General features: G+C 39.0%; 1 protein-coding gene across 1 annotated transcript in view; it reads right to left on the bottom strand.

The window, feature by feature from the left end:
- Positions 1-4,350: 4,350 nt before the first annotated feature.
- LOC127832380 (endothelin-converting enzyme homolog) overlaps positions 4,351-26,383 on the bottom strand; it is an 88,426-nt gene continuing 66,393 nt past the window's right edge. The window contains 6 exon segments of the mRNA XM_052357827.1: positions 4,351-9,493; positions 14,172-14,248; positions 17,155-17,250; positions 18,843-18,908; positions 19,770-19,894; positions 24,425-24,492. Of these exon segments, the coding sequence (XP_052213787.1) occupies positions 9,394-9,493; positions 14,172-14,248; positions 17,155-17,250; positions 18,843-18,908; positions 19,770-19,894; positions 24,425-24,492 (532 nt within the window). The 3' untranslated portion in view covers positions 4,351-9,393.

Below are 26,383 nucleotides of genomic sequence, written 5' to 3'. Positions count from 1 at the left end.
ATGTCTAAGGAACATTTTGACACCTTTATGGTCTTTTTATACCCATAAATGTCCAAGTTATGAGAAGATTTCTGCCGTGCTACCATTTTCCGTGGCGGCCATTTTGAAATCCAAGATGGCCGCCAACATATTGACATGAAAATTTGAGCTTAATACAATTATTGGACCTTAAGGGTCATAGAATGAAATAAACACAGTTTAAGAAAATCTAGGAAAAGTAAAATCTTTGCCCTAAAAATTAACCATCTAAAATGGACTAAATAACAGATTTCCCGAACAATGCTATAATATGTTAATATCAATAGATAACGCCGGGCGTACTTGCTGGGCAACAAATGTAAAATACTTAATATTTAGATATGGTTTCGGGTTCGTCTCGATCTCTAAGGATGTTGGAAACGTAGATTTATTTGTATGCAATTTTCGTCAGCGTATAATTGATTGCGTCACCCAAAATTGGCACAATGACATTAGCAATGCATCTAGAGGTTTACAACCATTGTAAGAGCAACAAATCTCTACTTTACACCGAAAGGTATTTGCTGTTGGAAATTCCGCTAAAATATCAGATAGCATTTGCCAAGTTTAGGTGCTCCAATCACAAGTTAAATATTAAAGTTGGTAGGCAGTTGCACTTTGCATATAATTTGAGAAATTGTAATTTTTGTTTTTACGAGAATAATTTATCAATTAATGATTGTGAATACCATGCGGTTTTATTCAATGCAGTAAATATGACGTTGTCCGCAGAAAATTTCTATATAACAAGTATATGGGTGGAAATACTGTACATAACTTTTATAATCTGATGAGCAAAACAGATAATGACACACTATTGAAATTATGTTTGTATGTATCATCTTTTGAACAAAATTGAATAAGCTGATATATTTTTAATGTTACATGAACACTATGTTATATGTTGATATATTTTATAATTAAGATGATGTGTTCGCAACTACAAACATGTGTTATCTTCTGTATCAAATACTGTGAATTTTTGGCCAACGGCATTTATTTACTTAATAAACTGAGTTGAGTTTGAGTTTGAGTTTGGTAAACTTATTCAAACTGATAACATTTTAAAATCAATTTATACACAAGCATTAAATGATTGCCAAAACGGTCGTACTAATTGGGTATCTAATATAAAAAATTGTCAGATCTTACGTGTTTAATTATCCAAGCTCTGTCGATGTTAAAATATTTATACCACATTTTAAAAATGTTGTTATTGATACCTATAAACAAGAGTGGTTTCGATCTGTTGAAAATAGCTCTATTTTAGATATGTACCACGTGTTTAAGTCTATGTTTGTTTACGAAAATTATTTCGATATATTACATGTACCTAAATCATTAGACACTACGTCACAAAGCTTCGAACTTCGAGTCTGCCACTTAGAATTCAAACTGGAAGATACGCTGGTCAAAGCATACCACAAAACGAACGTTATTGCCTTTGTTGTAACGAATTAGATGTGGAAGATGAGTTTCAGTTTGTTTGTAAATGTCCTTTATTTTAATACTCTGTAATACTCTGTTTTAGATATGTACCGTATACGATGCTGCTTATGTTTATATTATTACTATGTTTATCTCTTTTACATAATTGAATGTGAAAGGTCTAGTGTTTGGACAATGTTCATTGTGCAAGTCGGAATAAATGTTTGTCTAGTCTTGTCTTTGTCAACACACATGACTGTAATATAAATCAAACTAAGAACATTCTATATAATCCACATGACAAACAGTTGAATATTTAAAACATACTAAAAAATTAAAGTAGTTATATTCAAATTATAAACTCATTCAAATGTTTTCGGGTAATAACATTTAGACTGGCAGACCCGACCGAAAGCGGCCGTCCATAATATATGTCAAGCCTTTTTTACCATTTTTACACCCCCCCCCCCATCCCCCCTGTCACAAACTGTCACAAAATCTTGGACCCCCCCCCCCCCCCCCCAAGTACGTCACAAATATGTCAAATTTACCTCGGCTGCTCGGGTATTCCCCAACGATATAATTTTGATCCAAATAGTGCAGTGCATGGTGGCAAATGACACCTTAATGAGCACAGGTAGACAATTTAACGACGATTAATGTCGGGTTGCCCTTAAAATGACAAGGTAACTCTGTAAAGGGAGTGATGAAATACAGAAGATCTTCCCGCTTCTCGCGCTGCATGTATGGCCTCTCTAGACCCCACAGCTGTCGACCCGAACCTCAGAACGGTTTTCTCAGCACGCTGAGCGTACTGAGTACCGCCGTCCTTCAAAACTTCCATTATCTTCATAGGGCAACCCCCTCAAAATCCTGGCCTGTTTCTCTGCCCAAGGTCCGCCACGCCCTTCCTCTACGCTGACACATCCGCTGTCCCCGTCCCTCTTCAGGCGATGTAATGAAACCACTATCTACCTACCGACAATTACCATTCCGCTTAAAGCGATCCTTCCAAGTTTTGGGAGTAAGCGAAGTCAGCAGGAGAGGACATCCAGGTCGACGGATGACGGTACTCGCTTGATTAACAGAGCCACCCGAGGATGTTCCCATATCCGAACCTCCTTAGGCGATGTAATGATACCAATATCCACCTACGGACAATTACCATTCCGCTTGGCGACTCTTCGGAGTCTTCAATAAAATCTATTGCGAGTGACTCTCTCCCCGATGGCGACGTGCATGCTCCAGCTGCTGACCGAGCTCTGTTGAACTAATGAATACTACCGGTATATCATTTATAGAGTTACCTTGATTTTTTTGACAATCGCCATTTTCTTTTACATTTTCAACTTTAACCGTGAGCTGACAGATTCAATTGCCATTGGCCATTTTGTAGGTCGGATACGCTAAAATATAATATCCTGACTTTGAAATAAAGTTAGAAAAACAAGCTTTAAAAAATTTAATTGAACAAAATGATTTTAATTGTTGTTGTGGCTTTATGTCACTTGTTTGTCGCATATTCACCGCTGAAATTTGTGTTATTAATTGCAGGTGTATTCAAACCACATGTTAATGTTTGTAAATAAAAATTACAATATGGGAGATCACATTATTTGTGTCCTAAATTTGCTTATTGTGGAGTTTATTTTTTTACCATCGAAATATATGGTATTCAAATATTTGATTTGCATGCAGTTTTCTTTCGCAATGCAGTTTTCTTTCGACACATTCAAATCATACTTTTCTAGCCGCGTTATGCGAAAATATGTTTTATGTCGCGTAGCTAAAGCCCTGTCTGCGCAGTTGCGCAAGGTTTTGTGGTCTCATTATGGATCTCCTGACAGACTGTGAGATGCGCAGTCTGGACCATAGCTACGCTAGTCACATATGGCATAAGACCCATTTTCGCATGACGCGGATTGATAAAAATATCGTTGTTTCTTCTAAATGGAACATCTTAGCACAATACTTTTCGATAGGAAATTGAAGTCAAACTGTTATTTATGACCATCTTGCAAATTTCGGTAGCATTTCAGTCTTTCAAGAACGACTTCCATACCGACTGAATAGTACGGCAAACATTTGTTTATATTAAGAAACGATTTCCGTCTTATCGTGACACTAAATTTTTCGGTAATTTGTGTTTCTCATCTTGAAAGCAATACGGAGTTATCCACGTTTATGAATAGTCAATTGTGTCTTTCCCAGACGATTTATTACCGAGTCAAAATGCAAAGTATTACTTAACTATTATTTTATTGAAGACTTTATGAGTATTCATTAAGAAAGAATAAATACTATTAGTAACAAGACTATTGCCAAGCAATATATGTCCCCTACCGGCTCCCCTACCATTGACAGTTTTTTGTTGTTGTTGCCATAGCAACCTGAATTTTTTTACGTAGGAACAAAATGAAATGACGTGCATAATGTCCGTATTGCCATCTATACATGTTCCAAGTTTCATGAACAAATATGAAGAACTTTTAAAGTTATCGCAAGATCCATAAAACTTGGTAGGGGTCCACCATAACTTGCAACATCCCTAATATTACCCCTCTGGGACATGTCGTTTTAGAAAAGATGTTCACGTCATGTAAATCAATATAAAATATGTGATCCATGGTGCGTGGCCATTTCTGAGCCCAATTGCACGACTTAAATCAAAATTTACTAGACCAGATATCAAAGCCCTGAACCTTGTGGTTTCAGAGATTTTTTTAGTTTGCTTCTTCCATATTTACATCTGGTGACCTACATATGCAATGGTCTGGAAATATTTGAAAATCTTTAAATTTTGACGACTGAAAACACAGTACATGTATCCTAAAGCTCCACACGATCACTATGTGATCAGGTGAGCTAAAAATTGAATGTATTTCTCATTGAAAAAGATAAAAATGTAATTGGTTGGATTTATTTCAAACAGCAACAACAAATAATAACTTCTATAATATACATATGCACATGAACCATCCCTGGTTTAATAATATCGGTCTGTAGTGACAACTAAAACTGACAACCATGACACACACTGACAGCAGTGCTCATGACATTATTATTAAAATATGAATAGGTCATACATTCGTTCATTAGCAATTCCAACATGCCTCAGCTCATGTAGCACAAGACCTACTATGAAGCAGGCACCTATACACACAATAGGTACCTGTATCAAGCATCTACAACATTTATGGTATCAAAGTTTCACTACTTGAAGTTGTTTTTGTGTGAAACTTAATGTATTTTCAAATAATTACTAAACTTTCTGCTTGCAAAAATGTGCAAACTTTATATGTAAAGCTTGCCAATACAAACCGGACACTGACCATGCAGGAATATTTCCATATTATTCCATTACTTTGTATATAGTTTAATTTCTTTACTGGAATTGAGTACGATAGATAAATGAATACCCACTAAACTACTGTAATGTTGGCATCAAACCTGTGAAACAAGCGTACAAACTATACTGAGTAGGATTAAAGGACACAGTTCAAGCATGTTATTTATGCTAATTCAGTTTGTACATATCAGGTTAATTTTGGTAAGTTAAAGAGTGTTCCAGGTTTTACTCTTTCGTCTTATTAACCTTTATTATATAAACATCAAATTAAGTCTGCATCCTACCACAACCCTACACAGAACTTAGAATAGTGTAACAGCAGCTTTAAAGTAACAACCTTACCCTATCAAGTACACACACTAGACATGGGTCCAGGAATCTCCAGGGAGGTTCAGCTAACTGAGATCAACAACCACTTCGTTTATGATCAGACACACAAACAAAATATTAACAGTACATGTACCTAAATTAAAAACATAGTTAAGGGAATAATTATTTAATTTTTTTGGCCACATTTGAAGTACAGTATTACATGATCAGCAAAAACAGTGAATTATAAATATACATGTATAACAAAGCAAATGCTATATTTCAATATTTACCCTATACACAAAATTGGTCCACAATGTTAAAAAGAGCCAAGCTATTAATATCATTTTGTCCCAATGCCGAATCTGGATCATCTTTCTGGCTTTCCTTAATAAATCATGAAATGGGTATTGTAGGAGCGCAGACTGGACAGGCCATTAGAACTGACTCTAGGAACAACATCACTCAGACTAACAATTATCTCACAAATATTAACACATTATACTCAATACATCAGGTTCTAAACTAAGTAAACCTCTTCAAGTTCCCCCCTTTCCTCCATGATAAGCTCCTGCAGTATGAAACTCAGTTGTATTACAAGGTACCTACCATTACAACCTCAACACAATATTATTGTCAGCAATCCTTGGAATTTCAAGTGTTAAGACATGTTCAACTATGACTTTTGCATAGGTTCAACATGTCATATGCATAACAAACAGTTTCCACATGTGGACAGTCATTTTAAGCTGAATTATGCCCATATTTCACCTTTGAGAGTGTGACAGTGACCTTTACATAAATAAAATGGAATAAGCACATGACATAACATTACTACACCAAGATCATTTGAGGAAAGTTACTCTTTAATAATTTTAAGAATATTAATTGACAGTCCAGACAAGCTGTAACATGCTCATATTTGATCTTTAACTTGAAAAACAAAAGACTTAAACTTTTTAGTTAAAGACACAGGTTGTGAAAATGATAAACATGAATTACCCATTGATCATTTGTTGCCCCAAAAAAGTTGCCAAACAAATCAAGTTACAGTCTGGACAAGATCAGATTGATGCCAGCTCAACCAAACACTACATCACACAATTGGCTTGATAAAAATAGCTTCAATGCAACTAAATAAATAACAAGATATATACATATGAACTACCAACACTGAAAATAGCACTGTCCACATATCTGTAAGTACAGTAAAAATGTATAATCATTTTGTCAATTTGTTATTCAAGCCCCATAAGGAACAAAGAAGCTATTTATACAAACATAATAAATAACACATAACACTGGGTTCAACACAATACCTCGTCCGCAAAAAAGAATATCAAGCTCTTAATGTGTCACAGACACTAATGCCCCCAAGACACATCCTCTCAAGCTCTTAATGTGTCACAGACACTAATGCCCCCAAGACACATCCACTCAAGCTCTTAATGTGTCACAGACACTAATGCCCCCAAGACACATCCACTCAAGCTCTTAATGTGTCACAGACACTAATGCCCCCAAGACACATCCACTCAAGCTCTTAATGTGTCACAGACACTAATGCCCCCAAGACACATCCACTCAAGCTCTTAATGTGTCACAGACACTAATGCCCCCAAGACACATCCACTCAAGCTCTTAATGTGTCTCAGACACTAATGCCCCCAAGACACATCCACTATATATTCTAAAACGCAAACAAGAAGCTGTAAAGAGCCGAAACTCGCTCACCTCAGATACAAAGGAACTGACCTGTTCTGTGTAGCCCAAGATATCTTATGAAAAAATGTCCTGACCAAGTTTCATGAACATTGAACTATAAATGTAACTTTTAGAGTGATAAAAAGGTTTTACTATCGCATTATATGGAAAAATGCCCCGACCCCTGACATCATTTTTTATACCCAACCCGAACCATTTTAGAATTCGTACAAGATATAATTGAGACAAATATTCTGACAAAGTTTCATAAAAACCGGACAATAAATGTGGCCTTTAAAGTGTTAACAAGGTTTCACTAAAGCCATATAAGGAATAATGCCCCGCCCTCTGGTCAACCGACCGGAACCATTTTTAACTCGTCCAAGATATGATTGGGAATAATCTTACCAAGTTTCATGACAATCGGACAATAAATGTGGCCTCTAGAGTGTTAACAAGGCAAATGTTGACGCCCAATGAAGGACAAAAGGCGATCACAAAAGATCCCCATGAGCACATTGTACTCAGGTGAGCTTAAAATAGAGACAGGGCTGTAATTCTTCCACAAAATGTAACAGCCAAAATTCCTTTCTCCCTGATCATCTAGACCATTATTTTATTTAAGTGTGAAGGTTTATCAATATTACCCAGTATATAAAGGGGAGCTGAAAACACAATATGTTGGGACTATATATTATTTAGTGGGAACACAGACAAAGGGTCATACTTCTGCAAAAAAATTGTCACAGCCACAATTCCTTTCTTTACAATCAACTACACACAAGTTTGAGATTATAGATTCCATTTTGGATAAACAGACACAAGGCCATTATTCTGCCAAAAATGGTTTAAGCCCAAATTTCTTTAGCAACAACATTAATGATTCTACACATAAAGGTGATTTAACTGTGAAAGTTTTAAAAAATCTCAAGGACATACCTGCACAAATGTTTACGTAGGGACATTCAGAGGACAAGTGCTTGTATTAGGGACATTCAGAGGACAAGTGCTTGTACGTAAGGACATTCAGAGGACAAGTGCCTGTACGTAGGGACATTCAAAGTATAAGTGCTTGTACGTAGGGACATTCAAAGGATAAGTGCTTGTACATAGGGACATTCAGAGGACAAGTGCTTGTACGTAGGGACATTCAGAGGACAAGTTCTTGTACGTAGGGACATTCAGAGGACAAGTGCTTGTACGTATGGACATTCAGAGGACAAGTGCTTGTTTGTAGGGACATTCAGAGGACAAGTGCTTGTATGTAAGGACATTCAGAGGACAAGTGCAATTCTTAATGAATCCCACTCTGTGGGAAAATAAAACCAAGACAGCCTAAAAGGCCCAAAGTCGCTCTCCTGGGATTCAAAGGAACTGATCGGTTCTGTGCAGCACAAGATGTAATTAGAACAAATGTTCTTACCAACTTTCATGACTAGTGAACATCCTGGCAGCCACGCTTTTTCAACAGACCAGAACCATTTTCATACACATCCAAGACATCATTTAAACAAATATTCTGACAAAGTTTCATGAAGCCATATAAGGATAAATGCCCCGCCCCCTGGTGGCCATGTTTTTCAAGCAACTGGAACCATTTTCGAACTTGTCAGAAATATCATTGGGACAAATCTTCTGACCAAGTTTCATGATGATCGAACAATAAATGTGACTTCTAGAGTGTTAACAAGGTTTTACTATAGCTATATAAGGAAAAATGCCCCACCCCCTTGGCGGCCATGTTTTCCACTAACCGGAACCATTTCGAACTCATTCAAGATATCATTGGGACAAATTGTCTGGCCAAGTTTCATGATGATTGGACAATAAATGTGGCCTCTAGAGTGTTAATAAGGTTTAACTAAAGCATTATATAGCCATAGTAGAAAAATGCCCCGCCCCCTGATGGCCATGTTTTTAAAGCAACCGAAACCATTTTCAAACTCATCCAAGATATCATTGGGACAAATCTTCTGACCAAGTTTCATGAAGATCGTAAAATAAATGTGGCCTCTAGAGTGTTAACAAGGTTTTACTATAGCCATATAAGGAAAAAAAAAACGCCCCCAGGCGGCCATGTTTTTTAACCAACCGGCATCATTTTTGAACTCGTCTAAGATATTATTGGGATGAATCTTCTGGCCAAGTTTTATGAAGATCAGACAATAAATTTGGCCTTTAGAGTGTTAACAAGAGTTTACTATAGCCATATATAGTCATAGAAGGAAAAATGCTCCGCCCCTTGGCAGCTATGTTTTTTTCAAGCAAACATTTTCAAACTCATCCCAGATATCATTGACACCAATCTTCTGACCAAATTTCATGAAGATAAATGTGGCCTCTAGAGTGTTAACAAGGCAAATGTTGACGCCGCATGATGGATGCCGCACGACGGACAAAAGGCGATCACAAAAGCTCACCATGAGCACATTGTGCTCAGGTAAGCTAATGACAGACAAGTTTTCCATAGCATATTCTCATAGTAATAAAACAAAACCAAATGTACAGATGGCACATGCAGTTGAAACTAGTTGGATTCAGGTTTATGATAGTCAATACGTAAAGTTGCTCCACACCAAGTCTGTTCACCAAACCACACATTTTTTCTCAGGGTTCATTGGTGCATTTTTCGGACAGTTGTATTCTCTGGCAAATTCATAGGAGTTTGACAGGGTGCCAATCACTCTAAAAACATAAATAAAAACAATATTGAATTTTTTATGTTAAAAACTTAAAATAAAACCAGATATATCAAATATATTGGCTATGGAAAGTTAGGCTTTCATACTTACAGTCTATATTTAATATGCTTACAATTTGTATTCCAATACTAGTGAATACTTTATTGTACCATTTAAACACACATACCTGTACTCTCCAGGGTGTGTGGGTAACACACTCATCTATACCCTCAAGGGTTGTGTGGGTCATACACTCACCTGTACTCTCACACAATCATCTGTACTCTCCACAGCTGTGTGGATCACACTCAACTGTACTCTCCAGGACTGTGAAGATTACACTCACCTGTACTCTCCAGGGCTGTGTGGGTCACACTCACCTGTACTTTCCAGGGCTGTGTGGGTCAAACTCACCTGTACTCTCCAGGGCTGTGTGGATCACACACTCATCTGTACTCTCTAGGGCTGTGTTGGTCAATTCACCTGTACTCTCCAGGGCTGTGTGGATCACACTCTCATCTGTACTCTCTAGGGCTGTGTGGGTCACATTCACATGTACTCACCAGGGCTGTGTGAGTCAAACACTCACCTGTACTCTCCAGGGCTGTGTGGGTCAAACACTCACCTGTACTCATCAGCGCTGTGTGTGTCACATTCACCTGTACTCTCCAAGGCTGTGTAGGTCACATTCACCTGTACTCTCTAGGGCTGTGTGGGTAACACTCACCTGTACTCACCAGGGCTGTGTGGATCACACTCACCTGTACTCTCCAGGGCTATGTGGGTCACACTCAACTGTACTCATCAGGGCTGTGTGGGTCACTCACCTGTACTCACTAGGGCTGTGTGGGTCACACTCAACTATACACATGAGGGCTGTGCGGGTCAAACACTCACATGTACTCATCAGGGCTGTGTGGGTCATACACTCACCTGTACTCTCCAGGGCTGTGTGGAATACACTCACCTGCCCTCTCCAGGGCTGTGTGGATCACACTCACTTGTACTCTCCAGGGCTGTGTGGGTCACTCACCTGTACTCACCAGGGCTGTGTGGATCACACTCACCTGTACTCATCAGGGCTGTGTGGGTCACTCACCTGTATTCACTAGGGCTGTGTGGGTCACACTCACCTATACTCATCAGGGCTGTGCGGGTCAAACACTCACATGTACTCATCAGGGCTGTGTGGGTCACACTCACCTGTTCTCACCAGGGCTGTGTGGGTCACTCACCTGTACTCACCAGGGTTGTGTGGGTCACATTCACCTGTACTCTCCAGGGCTGTGTGGGTCAAACTCACCTGTACTCACCAGGGCTGTGTGGGTCACACTCACCTATACTCATCAGGGCTGTGCGGGTAAAACACTCGAATGTACTCACCAGGGCTGTGTGGGTCATACTCTCACCTGTACTCACCAGGGCTGTGTGGATCACTCACCTATACTCATCAGGGCTTTGCCGGTCAAACGCTCACATGTACTCAATAGGGCTGTGCGGGTCAAACGCTCACATGTACTCACCAGAGCTGTGTGGGTCACACTCATCAGGGCTGTGTGGATCATACTCACCTGTATTCACTAGGGCTGTGTGGATCATACTCACCTGTACTCACCAAGGCTGTGTGGATCATACTCACCTGTACTCACCGAGGCTGTGTGGATCATACTCACCTGTACTCATCAGGGCTGTGTGGATCATACTCACCTGTACTCTAGAGGGCTGTGTGGATCATACTCACCTGTACTCACCAAGGCTGTGTGGATCATACTCACCTGTACTCATCAGGGCTGTGTGGATCATACTCACCTGTACTCACTAGGGCTGTGTGGATCATACTCACCTGTACTCATCAGGGCTGTGTGGATCATACTCACCTGTACTCACTAGGGCTGTGTGGATCATACTCACCTGTACTCACCAAGGCTCTGTGGATCATACTCACCTGTACTCATCAGGGCTGCGTGGATCATACTCACCTGTACTCACTAGGGCTGTGTGGATCATACTCACCTGTACTCATCAGGGCTGTGTGGATCATACACACCTGTACTCACCAGGGCTGTGAGGATCATACTCACCTGTACTCACCAGTGCTGTGTGGATCACACTCAACTGTACTCACCAGGGCTGCGTGGGTCGCACACTCACCTGTACTCACCAGGGCTGTGTGGGTTGCACACTCACCTGTACTCACCAGGGATGTGTGGGTCGCACACTCACCTGTACTCACCAGGTCTGTGTGGGTTGCACACTCACCTGTACTCACCAGGGCTGTGAAGATCATACTCACCTGTACTCACTAGGGCTGTGTGGATCATACTCACCTGTACTCACCAGGGCTGTGTGGATCAAACTCACCTGTACTAACCAGGGCTGTGTGGATCACACTCACCTGTACTCTCCAGGGCTGTGTGGGTCACACTCACCTGTACTCACCAGGGCTGTGCGGGTTAAACACTCATCTGTACTCACCAAGGCTATGTGAATCACACACTCATCAGTACTCTCCAGGGCTGTGCGGGTCACACTCACCTGTACTCACTAGGGCTGTGTGGATCATACTCACCTGTACTCACCAGGGCTGTGTGGATCATACTCACCTGTACTCACCAGTGCTGTGTGGATCACACTCAACTGTACTCACCAGGGCTGTGTGGGTCGCACACTCACCTGTACTCACCAGGGCTGTGTGGGTCGCACACTCACCTGTACTCACCAGGGCTGTGTGGGTCGCACACTCACCTGTTCTCTCCAGGGCTGTGTGGGTCGCACACTCACCTGTACTCTCTAGGGCTGTGTGGAACACACTCACCTGTACTCACCAGTGCTGTTTTGGTAAAACACTCACCTGTACTCTCCAGGGCTGTGTGGGTCACACTCACCTGTAATCACCAGGTCTGTGTGGGTCACACTCACCTGTACTCTCCTGGGCTGTGATGGTCACACTCACCAGTACTCAACAGAGCTGTGTGGGTCACATTCACCAGTACTCACCAGGGCTGTGTAGATAATACTATCCTGCACTAACCAGGGCTGTGTGGATCAAACTCACCTGTACTAACCAGGGCTGTGTGGATCACACTCACCTGTACTCTCCAGGGCTGTGTGGGTCACACTCACCTGTACTCACCAGGGCTGTGCGGGTCAAACACTCAAATGTACTCACCAAGGCTATGTGAATCACACACTCATCAGTACTCTCCAGGGCTGTGCGGGTCACACTCATCTGTACTCACCAGGGCTGTGTGGGTCAAACACTCACCTGTACTCACCAGTGCAGAATGGGTCACATTCAACTGTACTCACCAGGGCTGTGTTGGTCAAACACTCACCTGTACTCTCTAGGACTGTGTGGGTCACACTCACATGTACTCTCCAGGGCTGTGTGAGTCACACTCACCTGTACTCCACAGAGCTGTGTGGGTCACATTCACCTGTTCTCACCAGGGCTGTGTAGATCACATTCACCTGTACTCACCAGGGCTGTGTGGATCAAACTCACCTGTACTCATTAGGGCTGTGTAGATAACACTAACCTGTACTAACCAGGGCTGTGTGGATCACACTCACCTGTACTCTCCAGGGCTGTGTGGATAACACTCACCTGTACTCTCCAGGGCTGCTTGGATCACACTCACCTGTACTCACCAGGGCTTTGTGGGTCACATTCATTTGCGTTCTTCAGGGCTGTGTGGGTCAGATGCTTACCTGTACTCTCCAGGGCTGTGTGGGTCACACTCATCTGTACTCACCAGGGCTGTTTGGATCACATTCACCTGTACTCACCAGGGCTGTGTGGGTCACATTCACCTGTACTCACCAGGGCTGTGTGGGTCACATTCACCTGTACTCGCCAGGGCTGTGTGGGTCACATACTCACCTGTACTCTCCAGGGCTGTGTGGGTCACACTCATCTGTACTCACCAGGGCTGTTTTGGTCACATTCACCTGTACTCACCAGGGCTGTGTGGGTCACACTCACCTGTACTCACCAGGGCTGTGTGGGTCACACTCATCTGTACTCTCTAGGGCTGTGTGGGTCACATACTCACCTGTACTCACCAGGGCTGTGTGGATCACATTCTCACCTGTACTCATCAGGGCTGTGTGGGTCACACTCACCTGTACTCACCAGGGCTGTGTGGGTCACACTAATCTGTACTCTCCAGGGCTGTGTGGGTCACACTCATCTGTACTCTTCAGGGCTGTGTGGGTCACACTCACCTGTACTCTTCATGGCTGTGTGGGTCAAACTCACCTGTACTCTTCAGGGCTGTGTGGGTCCACTCACCTGTACTCTCCAGGGCTGTGTGGGTCACACACTCACCTGTACTCTCTAGGGCTGTGTGGGTCAAACACTTACCTGTACTCATCAGGGCTGTGTGGGTCACATTCATCTGTACTCTCTAGGGCTGTGTGGGTCAAACACTCACCTGTACTCATCAGGGCTGTGTGGGTCACATTCACCTGTACTCTCTAGGGCTGTGTGTGTCACACACTCACCTGTACTCATAAGGGCTGTGTGGGTCACATTCACCTGTACTCTCTAGGGCTGTGTGGGTCACTCACTCACCTGTACTCATCAGGGCTGTGTGGGTCACACACTCACCTGTACTCACCAGGGCTGTGTGGGTCAAACACTCACCTGTACTCATCAGGGCTGTAAGGGTCACACTCACCTGTATTCTCCAGGGCTGTGTGGGTCACTTAGGATGCCCAAATGGTCTGCTTCTTTTGTGCTCACAGAACACCACACCTGCAATATGAGATACTTGCCAAGATGGAAAACAAGAGCTTTTTAAAGAACATACATTAATAAAACAAGAGCACCGCCTTGCGGGTGCAGAACGCTCATCTATTTTTCTTTTTAAAGGTGTAGGGAACAATCTCAATTTCAATCACAAAGGAGGGAGGGGTGGAGTAAAGAGGGGTGTATAGTGTGGGGGTGTGGTCATTTATTACATTATCTTCCAAAAATGCAAAAATAATAATTTTTTTGTTTGGGGGGGGGGAGAGATTCTTGGGTGGGATGGTTTGACGGTATTTCAAAAATAAAATAATAAAAATAAATATTTGTGTTTTTTAACCATGTTTGAAAAAAACAAAAGATGTGTTCGTCAGAAACACAATGCCCCCTATTGCGCTGCTTTGAATTTTTTTTTTTTTTTTTACCTTTGACCTTGAAGGATGACTTTGAACTTCCACCACTCAAAATGCGAAGCTTTATGAAAACGCCGCTTTAAATTAATTTTGTTTGACCTTTGACCATGAAGGATGACATTGACCTTGAAGGATGACCTTGACCTTGAACTTCCACCACTCAAAATGTGCAGCTTCATGATAACTCAGCTTTGAAATTATTATTTTTTTACCTTTGACCTTGAAGGATGACCTTGACCTTGAAGAATGACCTTGACCTTGAACTTCCACCACTCAAAATGTGCAGCTTCATGAGAATGCCGCTTTGAAATTTTTTTTTTTTTTTTTTACCTTTGACCTTGAAGGATGACCTTGACCTTGAAGGATGACCTTGACCTTGAACTTCCACCACTCAAAATGTGCAGCTTCATGAAAACGCCACTTTGAATTTTTGTTATTTTTTTTTTTTGACCTTGAAGGATGACCTTGACCTTGAACTTCCACCACTCAAAATGTGCAGCTTCATGAGAACGCCGCTTTGAAATTTTATAAAAAAAAATTACCTTTTACCTTGAAGGATGACCTTGACCTTGAAGGATGACCTTGACCTTGAACTTCCACCACTCAAAATGTGCAGCTTCATAGAGAATGCTGCTTTGAAATTAAAAAAATAAAATTTTTGACCTTGAAGGATGATGACCTTGACCTTGAACTTCCACCACTCAAAATGTGCAGCTTCATGAGATACACATGCATGCCAAATATCAAGTTGCTTTCTTCAAAATAAAAAAAGTTATGGCCAATGTCAAAGTTTTCGGACGGACAGACGCCATATATTTGACATTTGACCTTGAAGGATGACCTTGACCTTCACCTTTCACCACTCAAAATGTTCAGCTCCATGAGATACACATGCATGCCAAATATCAAGTTGCTATCTTCAATATTGAAAAAGTTATGGCCAATGTTAAAGTTTTCGGACTGACAGACGCCATAAATTTGACATTTGACCTTGAAGGATGATCTTGACCTTTCACCACTCAAAATGTGCAGCTCCATGAGATACACATGCATGCCAAATATCAAGTTGCTATCTTCAATAGTGAAAAAAATTATGGCCAATGTTAAAGTTTTTTTCGGACGAACGGACAGACTGACTGACATACTGACGGACAGTTCAACTGCTACATGCCACCCTACCGGGTGAATAAAAATTTTTTTTTTGGGGTGGGGGTGGGGGGTATAGTGTGAGGGTGTGGTGGTCATTTATTAGATGATCTTTAAAAAAAATAAAAATTGAAGGGGGATTGAGAGGGGGGGCGTGGGGGATGGTTTGGGTGGAGTCTATTGTGGTATGTCAGGTAAGAGTTGTTTTGTCAAAGTATCAATCAAATCTAATCATAAATAAAGAAGTTATGGCAATTTTAGCAAAATTTAATAATTTGACCTTGAGAATCAAGGTCATTCAAAGGTCAAGGTAAAATTCAACTTGCCAGGTACAGTACCCTCATGATAGCATGAAAGTATTTGAAGTTTGAAAGCAATATAGCCTTGATACTTTAGAAGTAAAGTGGATCTAAACGCAAAATGTAACCATATATTCAAAGTTACTAAGTCAAAAAAGGGCCATAATTCCGTAAAAATGACAACCAGAGTTATGCAACTTGTCCTTTACTGTCCCCTTATGATAGTTTGCGAGTGTTCCAAGTATGAAAGCAATATCTATGATACTTTAGGGGTAAAGTGGACCAAAACACAAAACTTAACCAAAGTTCAAGTATAAAGGGCCCATAATTCCGTCAAAATGCCAGTCAGAGTTACATAACTTTGCCTACACAGTCCCCTTACGATAGTTAGTAAGTGTTGCAAGTATGAAAGCAATAGCTTTGATACTTTAGGAAAAAAGTGGACCTAAACACAAAACTTAACCAAATTTTCAATTTTCTAAGTATAAAAAGGGCACGTAATTCTGTCAAAATGCCAGTCAGAGTTACATAACTTTGCCTGCACAGTCCCCTTATGATAGTTAGTAAGTGTTGCAAGTATGAAAGCAATAGCTTTGATACTTAAGGAATAAAATGGACCTAAACACAAAACTTAACCAAAATTTTCAATTTTCAAGTATAAAAAGGGCACATAATTCTGTCAAAATGCAAGCCAGAGTCATCTAACTTTGCCTGCCTAGTCCCCTCATGATAGTTAGTAAGTGTACCAAGTTTGAATGCAATAGCATTGATACTTTATGAGAAAAGTGGTCCTAAACGCTAAACTTAACCGGACGCCGACGCCTGGGTGATGACAATAGCTCATAATTTTTTTTCAAAAATAGATGAGCTAAAAATGATTTTTCCATTGGCAACATCAAGACAGACAGAAATCTTAAGATATCTGTTGATTTTATTGTATGGAATAATGATATAAGAAACATTCTATTTTCAGCAATATATATGTTACACATCAAGGAAACTTTTTGTTCAACAAGCTAACTCATTTAATGCTCATCTAATAGAGAATGTAACTCACATGAGCAAAGCTAAGGAAGAAGATCTGCCTGTGAGAGAGGTTGAGAGCAGGCAGGGGCAGCTCCTCCTCATGGCTTGACAGCCATTCCTCATATGCCTGCACAGACACAACATCAGGTTATCAGATTGCGAGAAGTCAATATGTGCAACCATGTGGTATCAAATACAAGAGTCAACAAACTAAAACTAGAGCTTTGTCACAGACGTGACGAATACCCCGACATGCCGCATTGACACATAATATTTTGCATGTCGTCTTCACAAAAAACAGCGGACACCATGCTCAATTTTTAAAACGCACTAAGTGACCCCTTGACCTAGTTTTTGAGCCAGAAAGGCCCAATTTAGGCCCATGTTTTAACTTGGCCTTAAGATCATCTCCATAAAACGTCTGACCAAGTTTGGTGAAGATCGGATGTAAACTACTTGAATTAGAGAGCGGACACCATGCTGAATGTTAAAAACCCACTAAGTGACCCCGTGACCTAGTTTTAGGCCCGGAATGGCCCATGTTCAAACTTGTCCTTGAGATCATTTAGATAAAACTTGTGACCAAGTTTGGTGAGGATTGGATGAAAACTACTTGAATTAGAGAGCGGACAACATGGTGAGGTTTAAAACGCACTAAGATACCCCGTGACCTAGTTTTTGACCCGGCATGACCCATATTCAAACTTGACCTAGACATCATCTAGATACAACTTCTGACCAAGTTTGATGAAGATTGGATGAAAACTACTTTAATTAGAGAGCAGACAACATTGTGATATTTAAAACGCACTAAGTGACCCCGTGACCTTGTTTTTGACCCTGCATGACCCATATTCAAACTTGCCCTAGACATTATCAAGACACAACTTCTGACCAATTTTGGTGAAGATTGGATAAAAACTACTTGAATTAGAGAGCGGACAACATGGTGAGGTTTAAAACACACTAAGTGACCCCGTGACCTAGTTTTTGACCCGGCATGGCCCATGTTCGAACTTGACCTACAAATCATCTAGTTACAACTTCTGACCAAGTGTGGTGAAGATCGGATTTAAACTACTTGAAATAGAGAGCGGACACCATGATCAATGTGTAAAACATACTAAGTGACCCTGTGACCTAGTTTTTGATCTGGCATGGCCCATGTTCGAACTTGGCCTTCAGATCATCTAGATAAAACTTATGACCAAGTTGGTGAAGATCGGATGAAAACTACTTGAATAAGAGAGAGGACACCATGCTGAATGTTAAAAAACGCACTAAGTAACCCCGTGACCTAGTTTTTGACCCGGCAAGGCCCATGTTCGAACATGGCCTTAAGATCATCTAGATACAACTTCTGACCAAGTTTGGTGAAGATCGGATGAAAACTACTTGAATTAGAGAGTGGACAACATGCTAAATGTTTAAAACGCACTAAGTGACCCCGTAACCTGGTTTTTGACCCGGCATCATGTAGATACAACTTCTGACCAAGTTTGGTGAAGATCGGATGAAAACTACTTGAATTAGAGAGCGGACACTTAATACGGACCGACCGACAGACAAGTTCACTCCTATATACCCCCTAAACTTCGTTTGTGCGGGTATAAAAACAAAAACAGTCAGCTTAATGGAATTATTGTTTGTTGCTTGTGGTACTAATGAACTATTCCAAATACACATTTAAAGATTACTTCCTCTAATGGCTAAACTCACGTGGTATGCTGCTTTCAGCCCTCCATTGTCTGCTATGTTTTCACCCAATGTTTGTTTTCCACGTATCTACAATATTCATATCATCATTCAAAGTTGCCAATATAGCAATAATTAAAGGCAAACAGTATATCCAACATAACATTCACTTTAGAATAATTAAATGTTTTGAATGTAATATTTTTTGGCAATTTATTTCCTTTGACATTCTTGCACTTTCACTTTATGTGTAATTTTAAATGAAGTCAATAACAATTTTGAACTTGGTTTATGATAAAAAGTTTTCACCATCAAATTGTCGTAATGTTCAGCTGTTTAATCCCCTGCCAAAGGATAGCTTATAGGAATGCACTTTGTCCTTTCAACAGTCTGTCTGTTTTGTTTCCACTCGTTACATCCTATACCCTTTTGACAGATTTTATTAACCTTGCCTCAAATGTTATGGGGATTGAGACTATATGCAGAAGGCAATATGTGTCAGTCATGCTGACTTGAGGGCCTACTATCACAAACATACTCAATTCAATATTATCACTCAACTGTGAGTCTTTCTTATATTTATTTTATCCTACTGCTTACATAATATATGCTTCATTTCTCATTTACCCATTCAAGGATTTTCATGAAAAGTTAATGTCATGTAGAAGATTTTCAGAAGTTGTATGAACAATACAGTTTTGGTGTATTCTACTTGTCACTACATTGAATATCCATATAAGGAATATGGACAAAATTCAAATGTCCAAAGAGACATTGATCATTGATCTAATGATATAATTGTTGCATGTGACATGCCATCTTGATAGAATGATCATTGGCATCATTAATCTCAAAATCCCTTCATGCTTGATCTTGATTAAGTATTCTATGATTGATATACAGAACATATGCTCTGTATCTAGGCAGTAAGTTTCAGTGTGCTGGGCTCACATTTTCTCCATTGAGAGTGTAGTTGGAGTACTGGTCTATCATGCACTGTGTGCGCTGCTCAAACCGCTCCACAGAGGCGTTGTTCCACCAGGGACGCAGGTTGCCGTACTTGTCATACTCCCGACCTTCACAACACATAGGCACACATATAGCACACGTAATATCATACAAATAAATGCACATTTATTGTTTACTTACGCATTTCAAGGAAGTATAAGCAACGATTATGTCTATGTTGTTCTTCAAATCTATAGGAATTTCTACTGAAATTGATCTTGTGAAACCAGTTACATAATTATTTTAGAAGAATATAGCCTGACTTGTAAAGTAAAATAACGCATCCAAAAATATTATTAATATTATTTCAAGTATATATATATAATCAAGAGAGTTAATTAAATTAATAAAGTTGCATGTTGCTAAGTCACATAACTGACAAAAATAAAAACTTCAGTTTTCAATTCATGAAAACAATATACTTTTAAAATGAAATAGAACTAAATGAAACAAGAAATATCTTTAAAAAAGGTATACTGCATTGATTGTGGTCGGTGTTTATGAATGATCAAAAGTTATATCTATGAGATCAAAAATAGCAAATGCCTTTTTTTCTGCGCAGTTCTAAGCTGCATCACATGCAAATCAATTACAGGAAGTTGCGCCAGATTTCGTGGCTTATTTTGCTTTAGTAGATATTATTACTCAGATATCTTTATTTACAGAATAGAAAAACACAAGAAGCATGAAAATAAATGAAAGCATATAGGTCAGCCGGCAACACTCGAATCTTATTTGATTCCATTATTAATAGTATCAGGAATCATCGTGCTCATGCTTAATAAAATGGATAAATATTTCTTATTAAATTAATCAAAATTGGTCATTATCATGCAATTGTTGAAAACACATTAAAAATCTATGATTGACATACCATAATAATATCACTGAATATCTTTATTTAGTATCTTTCTGATCAAAATCAACTTCAAGTGCACATAGTTTACGCCATAGCATTTATATAACGATTTCTGTAACTGACCGCAAACTGACCTGATACCTTGTGGGTTGGAATGCAATGCATTAAAGTGAGGTAACAATTCCATTGCTGGAACGACGGCTTGTTTAAAGCTTGAAACATTTACGTGTTTAACGGTCAATTTCAAAAACAATTTTTAATATTTTCACGTTACTGAACAACAATACTTACATGATCTAAAATTTATGAGTGCACAGAATGCAATATCGTAGTAATTACCAAATATGAGAACACAGCCTTTAAGTACAAACGCTCTCATTCTTCTAAATATAAAGGGGCACACACTCTGTATTGATGTCAAGAATTGAGTGTGAAACTGTTCTGTCTCTCAAACCTTATCATTAGAGATACAATTGTTTCATGCTGAATACACAGTTACCATCGTTGCTAAACGAACTGTAGTATCCCTTTTCATACCATATACTCCCCAAAAATAGAGTCAATTGAATAACATATTAATGATAATGTGAAATCTGTTTGTAGATTGCACGTTTTCTACTGCAAAAAGCTTCAGGCCTACCAGCGGGAAATTTTATATTCAAATTGATTGGTTAACAAAGGTTAGGCTAAGGTGAAAAGCTGGTGTATACAGCTACGCCGAAAACACTCTTGACACATAATCAATGTTACAAACTCCTTGGCTTAATAGCATAACCAAATTCTTTAAGTCTATTTAAAAAGTGTATTAAGACAATTTTCAGCTATTTTTTACTCTTTGGCTGTTGTTGTGTGATTACCAAATGGGCAAAACTAATAAATAAGTTTGACTTGCGACACCTTGATTAAAAGCAATAAGTTCAAGTTAAAAAGCTGACTAACTAATCAATTTTGCTTGTGGCACCTACATTAAAGTATTTAGTTCAATTTGAGAAGCTGACCAAAGTTAAAGTTGCTTTAGGGTCACACTTACAGTGTCTGCCCGTTATGGAAATGACCCTGGTTCATCCCTATCAGCACTGATAATCTATGCTGTTGAAATATTTGCAAATATTTACCAATATATTTAAAGTTACAGAGAAATCAATAAACAAAAATAAATGTGATCATTATTAATGCTTATACTAATACCGTAAGGCAAAACAAGCTTGAGGTATCTAGCAAACAAAAACAACAATAGCACTATCAATATATTACTTTATATGTGGTCTATAATAAATATAAAGTGGCAACACAAGTATAAGACTGTGAAGAAAGCACCAGACATGTTGGAACTTACTAGCAGAGATTTTCAGTTTTATGTTACAAAATATGGGACTACTGCTTTATTTGAAGACTGTTTTATATAACAAATATGGGACTAGTGCTTAATTTGAAGACTGTTTTATATAACAAATATGGGACTACTGCTTAATTTGAAGACTGTTTTATATTACAAATATGGGACTACTGCATAATTTGAAGACTGTTTTATATTACAAATATGGGACTACTGCATAATTTGAAGACTTTTTTATGTTACCAATAAATTGACCATACATATAACAAAATTCCTAGCCTAAGAAGTTAACCATAAGACTGTAATAACAAAACAAGAACACCGCCTAGCGGGTGCAGACCGCTCATCTATTTTTCTTTTTAAAGGTGAAGGGACCTATCTCAATACTTCAATCAAAAAGGTGGGAGGGGTGGGGGTGGAGAGAGGTGTATAGTGTGGGGTTGCGGTCATATATTGCATTATCTTTCAAAAATGAAAAAAAAAAAAAAAAAAAATCTTTTTTTTCTTTTGGGGGGGGGGGGGGGTGATTCTTGGGTGGAATGGTTTGACAGTCTTTCAAAAATAAAACAAGGGCTGTTTGTAAAACACGCATGCCCCCCCCAAATGGGCTGTCAGTTGTGAGGTAGCCATTGTGTGAATATGTTAGAAACCATTTTACTGATCCAGGTCACTGTGACCTTTGACCTAGTGACCTGAAAATCAATAGGGGTCATCTGCCAGTCATAATCAATGTACCTATGAAGTTTCATAATCCTAGGACTAAGCGCTCTTGAGTTATCATCCGGAAACCATTTTATTATTTCGAGTCACTGTGACCTTGACCTTTGACCTAGTGACCTGAAAATCAATAGGGGTCATCTGCCAGTCATGATCAATGTACCTTTGAAGTTTCATTTTCCTAGGCCTAAGCATTCTTGAGTTATCATCTGGAAACCATTTTACTGTTTAGAGTCACTGTGACCTTGACCTTTTACCTAGTGACCTGAAAATCAACAGGGATCATCTGCCAGTCATGATCAATGTACCTATGAAGTTTCATGATCCTAGACCTAAGCGTTCTTGAGTTATCATCCGGAAACCATTTTACTGTTTTGAGTCACTGTGACCTTGACCTTCAACCTAGTGACCTGAAAATCAATAGGGGTCATCTGCCAGTCATGATCAATGTACCTTTGAAGTTTCATGATCCTAGGCCTAAGCGTTCTTGAGTTATCATCCCGAAACCATTTTGACTGTTAACACAAAATTTAATCAAATTTTCAATTTATTAGGTATAAAAAAGGGCACATAATTCTGTCAAAATGCCAGCCAGAGTTATCTAACTTTGCCTGCCCAGTCCCCTCATGATAGTAAGTAAGCGTGACATGTTTGAATGCAATAGCTTTGATACTGTATGAGAAAAGTGGACCTAAACACAAAACTTAACTGGACGCCGATGCTCAGGTGATATCAATAGCTCTTTTTTTTTTCAAAAAATATATAAGCTAAAAAATGAAAAACAATTATAATATGCGATCAATTAGGCTTGTCAGTTTCACAGTTAACCACCTCACTAACCAGATGGTCTTCCACAAGCTCTGGGTAGAAATCTTTTGACCAATATTATATTAAAACCATACACTTATTAGTAGGCTACTTGGGGATGTCAGGACAATTTGCCCTTTTGTCCTGTTGTACTTGTAAGACATGGAGCATGCAAGGTGACAGTAGACAGTACAACATCTAGAGAATCCTAAAACGCCTGATGCCTTTTACCAGTAGGTGTAAAACCCAAATTTTTGATAATAGGGTGATCTGATTTATTTTATGTGGTTTTATGGTACTGAGCTGTAAGTCTTCAAGTGAGCCAAAAATGCTTAACATAAAAAAAAGTAAATAGTAAATTAAAAGTCAAGGTATGATATATGAAGGGTAACCATGAAACATATAATTAATGATTAAAATATTAATTTATTCCAGTTAATATAAAAAAGGTAACAACTGAACTAAATACAAAGCCCTAATTTCTACTAAATGGTTAAGCCTGGTTTAAGAAAATATGTCTTAAAACCCTAGATTTATTTATATTTTTGTTTTGAAGTCTATTTCTGTGTACACAATACGTGTAGTATTTTAAGTCCTGATTTCACATATAATTAAAATCAAAGCTTGTCATGTGTTTATCGTAAGTACTTTCCACATTTTATTACAACATGAAACAGATGTGAGCTTAAGCTAATCCTGTTAAAACATGCTTAAGAATATTTGTGAAATAGGGGCCAGGTTGTTTACTATGATAGACAGAGAAGATTAATAAACACTCATTAGTTATATAAATTGCACAAAACACAAGGGTTTGGGGGTACTATACTGATAAGAGCACATGTATGAAATACTAGCATTCCACAGGTTTCATGCAGATACCTTGGTCATCAAACCCATGGGTCAGTTCGTGCCCCATAACCACCCCCATCGCTCCAAAATTTAATGATCTAACAATGCAGCAACAAAGAACATTTGGTTCAAAACATACAAAGCTTGGTTGAAAGGTGCACATAGACAATTTTATTGTATACAATAAGTTTTGGTTGTTTAAAAAATTAAGAAAATCATATGAATTCACACTGTACAAATTTTGTGCTATTTCAAACTCTGGTATATTAAAATGATCATAAAATGACTTTGCCAATTGGCCTATTAAATATAATGATGATAGTCATCTTTCTTTTCTTCTGGCAACAGCATTACAATTTGAATGATTGTTGTTGAAAGCATTCTTTAGACATCAACAAGATAATAGTAAGCTAAACATTTCCCTGAAATCGTGCAGAAACAAATCTTTAAAAATAAAATTCATTTTAATTATTAAATACTTACCTGCTATCCTATAGCTTACTCCCTTCCAAGGGGCATTAACCCATCCGGAACTTTCACTGGGAATTCGGCCATCTCCATACCCTAATACAGGCCAGGTTAAACATAGTGCACTGCAACCTAGGCAAAAACCAGTAACCAACCCTCAATATTCTTTCAATATATATACAAAAATATTAATCGAATAGCGGGGTGGGAGGTGGAACTTACCGATAGCAGGTAAGTATTTAATAATTAAAATGAATTTTATTTTTAAAATTTGTTTTAATGTCATAAATACTGACCTGCTATCCTATAGCTGATTTTGTAGCTGAGGTGGGAGGTTCGTATATATTTCCCCATCACAGTAGAACCCATATAAAGGGTTATCAGCTTTTGATAGCAAAACCCCAAAAAAGGAATTATCAGCTAATCTTCGTTTGAACTGTATTAATTGTGACTTCTCGGACAGAGAAAGTATGTCACTGTCGTAAGATACACTACCGTTAGTGAAATCACAACAAGACCAACCATATACAATAATACAAAAAAATTGAAAAAAGTGGTCGTATTCCTTCCGAAAAACAGATTGGAGCACGTCAAAAAGTGGGATGTGATCAATTACAACCACAAAACAGACAGAGCTCTCATGCGATCATATCCTCAAAAGGAATTAATTCTTAGATTAGAGATAAGAGTAAACCTTCCTAGTCAAGGTCTAACCCTTATAAATATAAGCTGCAGACACATATCCCCCCCTTTTTTAGGGAAATGAAGAGTGTCTTTTAAAAATACTGGAATGGCCTACCACCCATGAGATAGAACTTCAAAGCCTCTATTGGTCATAGAAGTTTATCTTAATCTTCCTGTCAACCAGTTTAAGAACAAGATGCGTTTGTGAAACACAATGTCCCCCTATATGACGTTTGACCTTGAAGGATGACCTTGACCTTGTGAAGGATGACCTTGACCTTTCACCACTCAAAATGTGCAGCTCCATGAGATACACATGCATGCCAAATATCAAAGTTGCTATCTTCAATATTGCAAAAGTATTCATAAAATAAGCGATTTGGGCCACATATATTTGACCTCTGACCTTGAAGGATGACCTTGACCTTTCACCACTCAAAATGTGCAGCTCCATGAGATGCACATGCATGCCAAATATCAAGTTGCTATCTTTAATATTGCAAAAGTATTTATAAAATAAGCGATTTGGGCCACATATATTTGACCTCTGACCTTGAAAGATGACCTTGACCTTTCACCACTTAAAATGTGCAGCTCCATGAGATACACATGCATGCCAAATATCAAGTTGCTATCTTCAATATTGCAAAAGTATTCATAAAATGAGCGATTTTGGCCACATATATTTGACCTCTGACCTTGAAGGATGACCTTGACCTTGACCTTTCACCACTCAAAATGTGCAGTTTCATGAGATACACATGCATGCCAAATATGAAGTTGCTATCTTCAATATAGCATAAGTTATTGCAAAATGTTAAAGTTGGCGCAAACAGA

The sequence above is a fragment of the Dreissena polymorpha genome, chromosome 5 (assembly GCF_020536995.1).
Source record: "Dreissena polymorpha isolate Duluth1 chromosome 5, UMN_Dpol_1.0, whole genome shotgun sequence".
Classification (NCBI taxonomy): domain Eukaryota; kingdom Metazoa; phylum Mollusca; class Bivalvia; order Myida; family Dreissenidae; genus Dreissena; species Dreissena polymorpha.
This window is presented reverse-complemented; position numbering and strand designations above follow the sequence as displayed.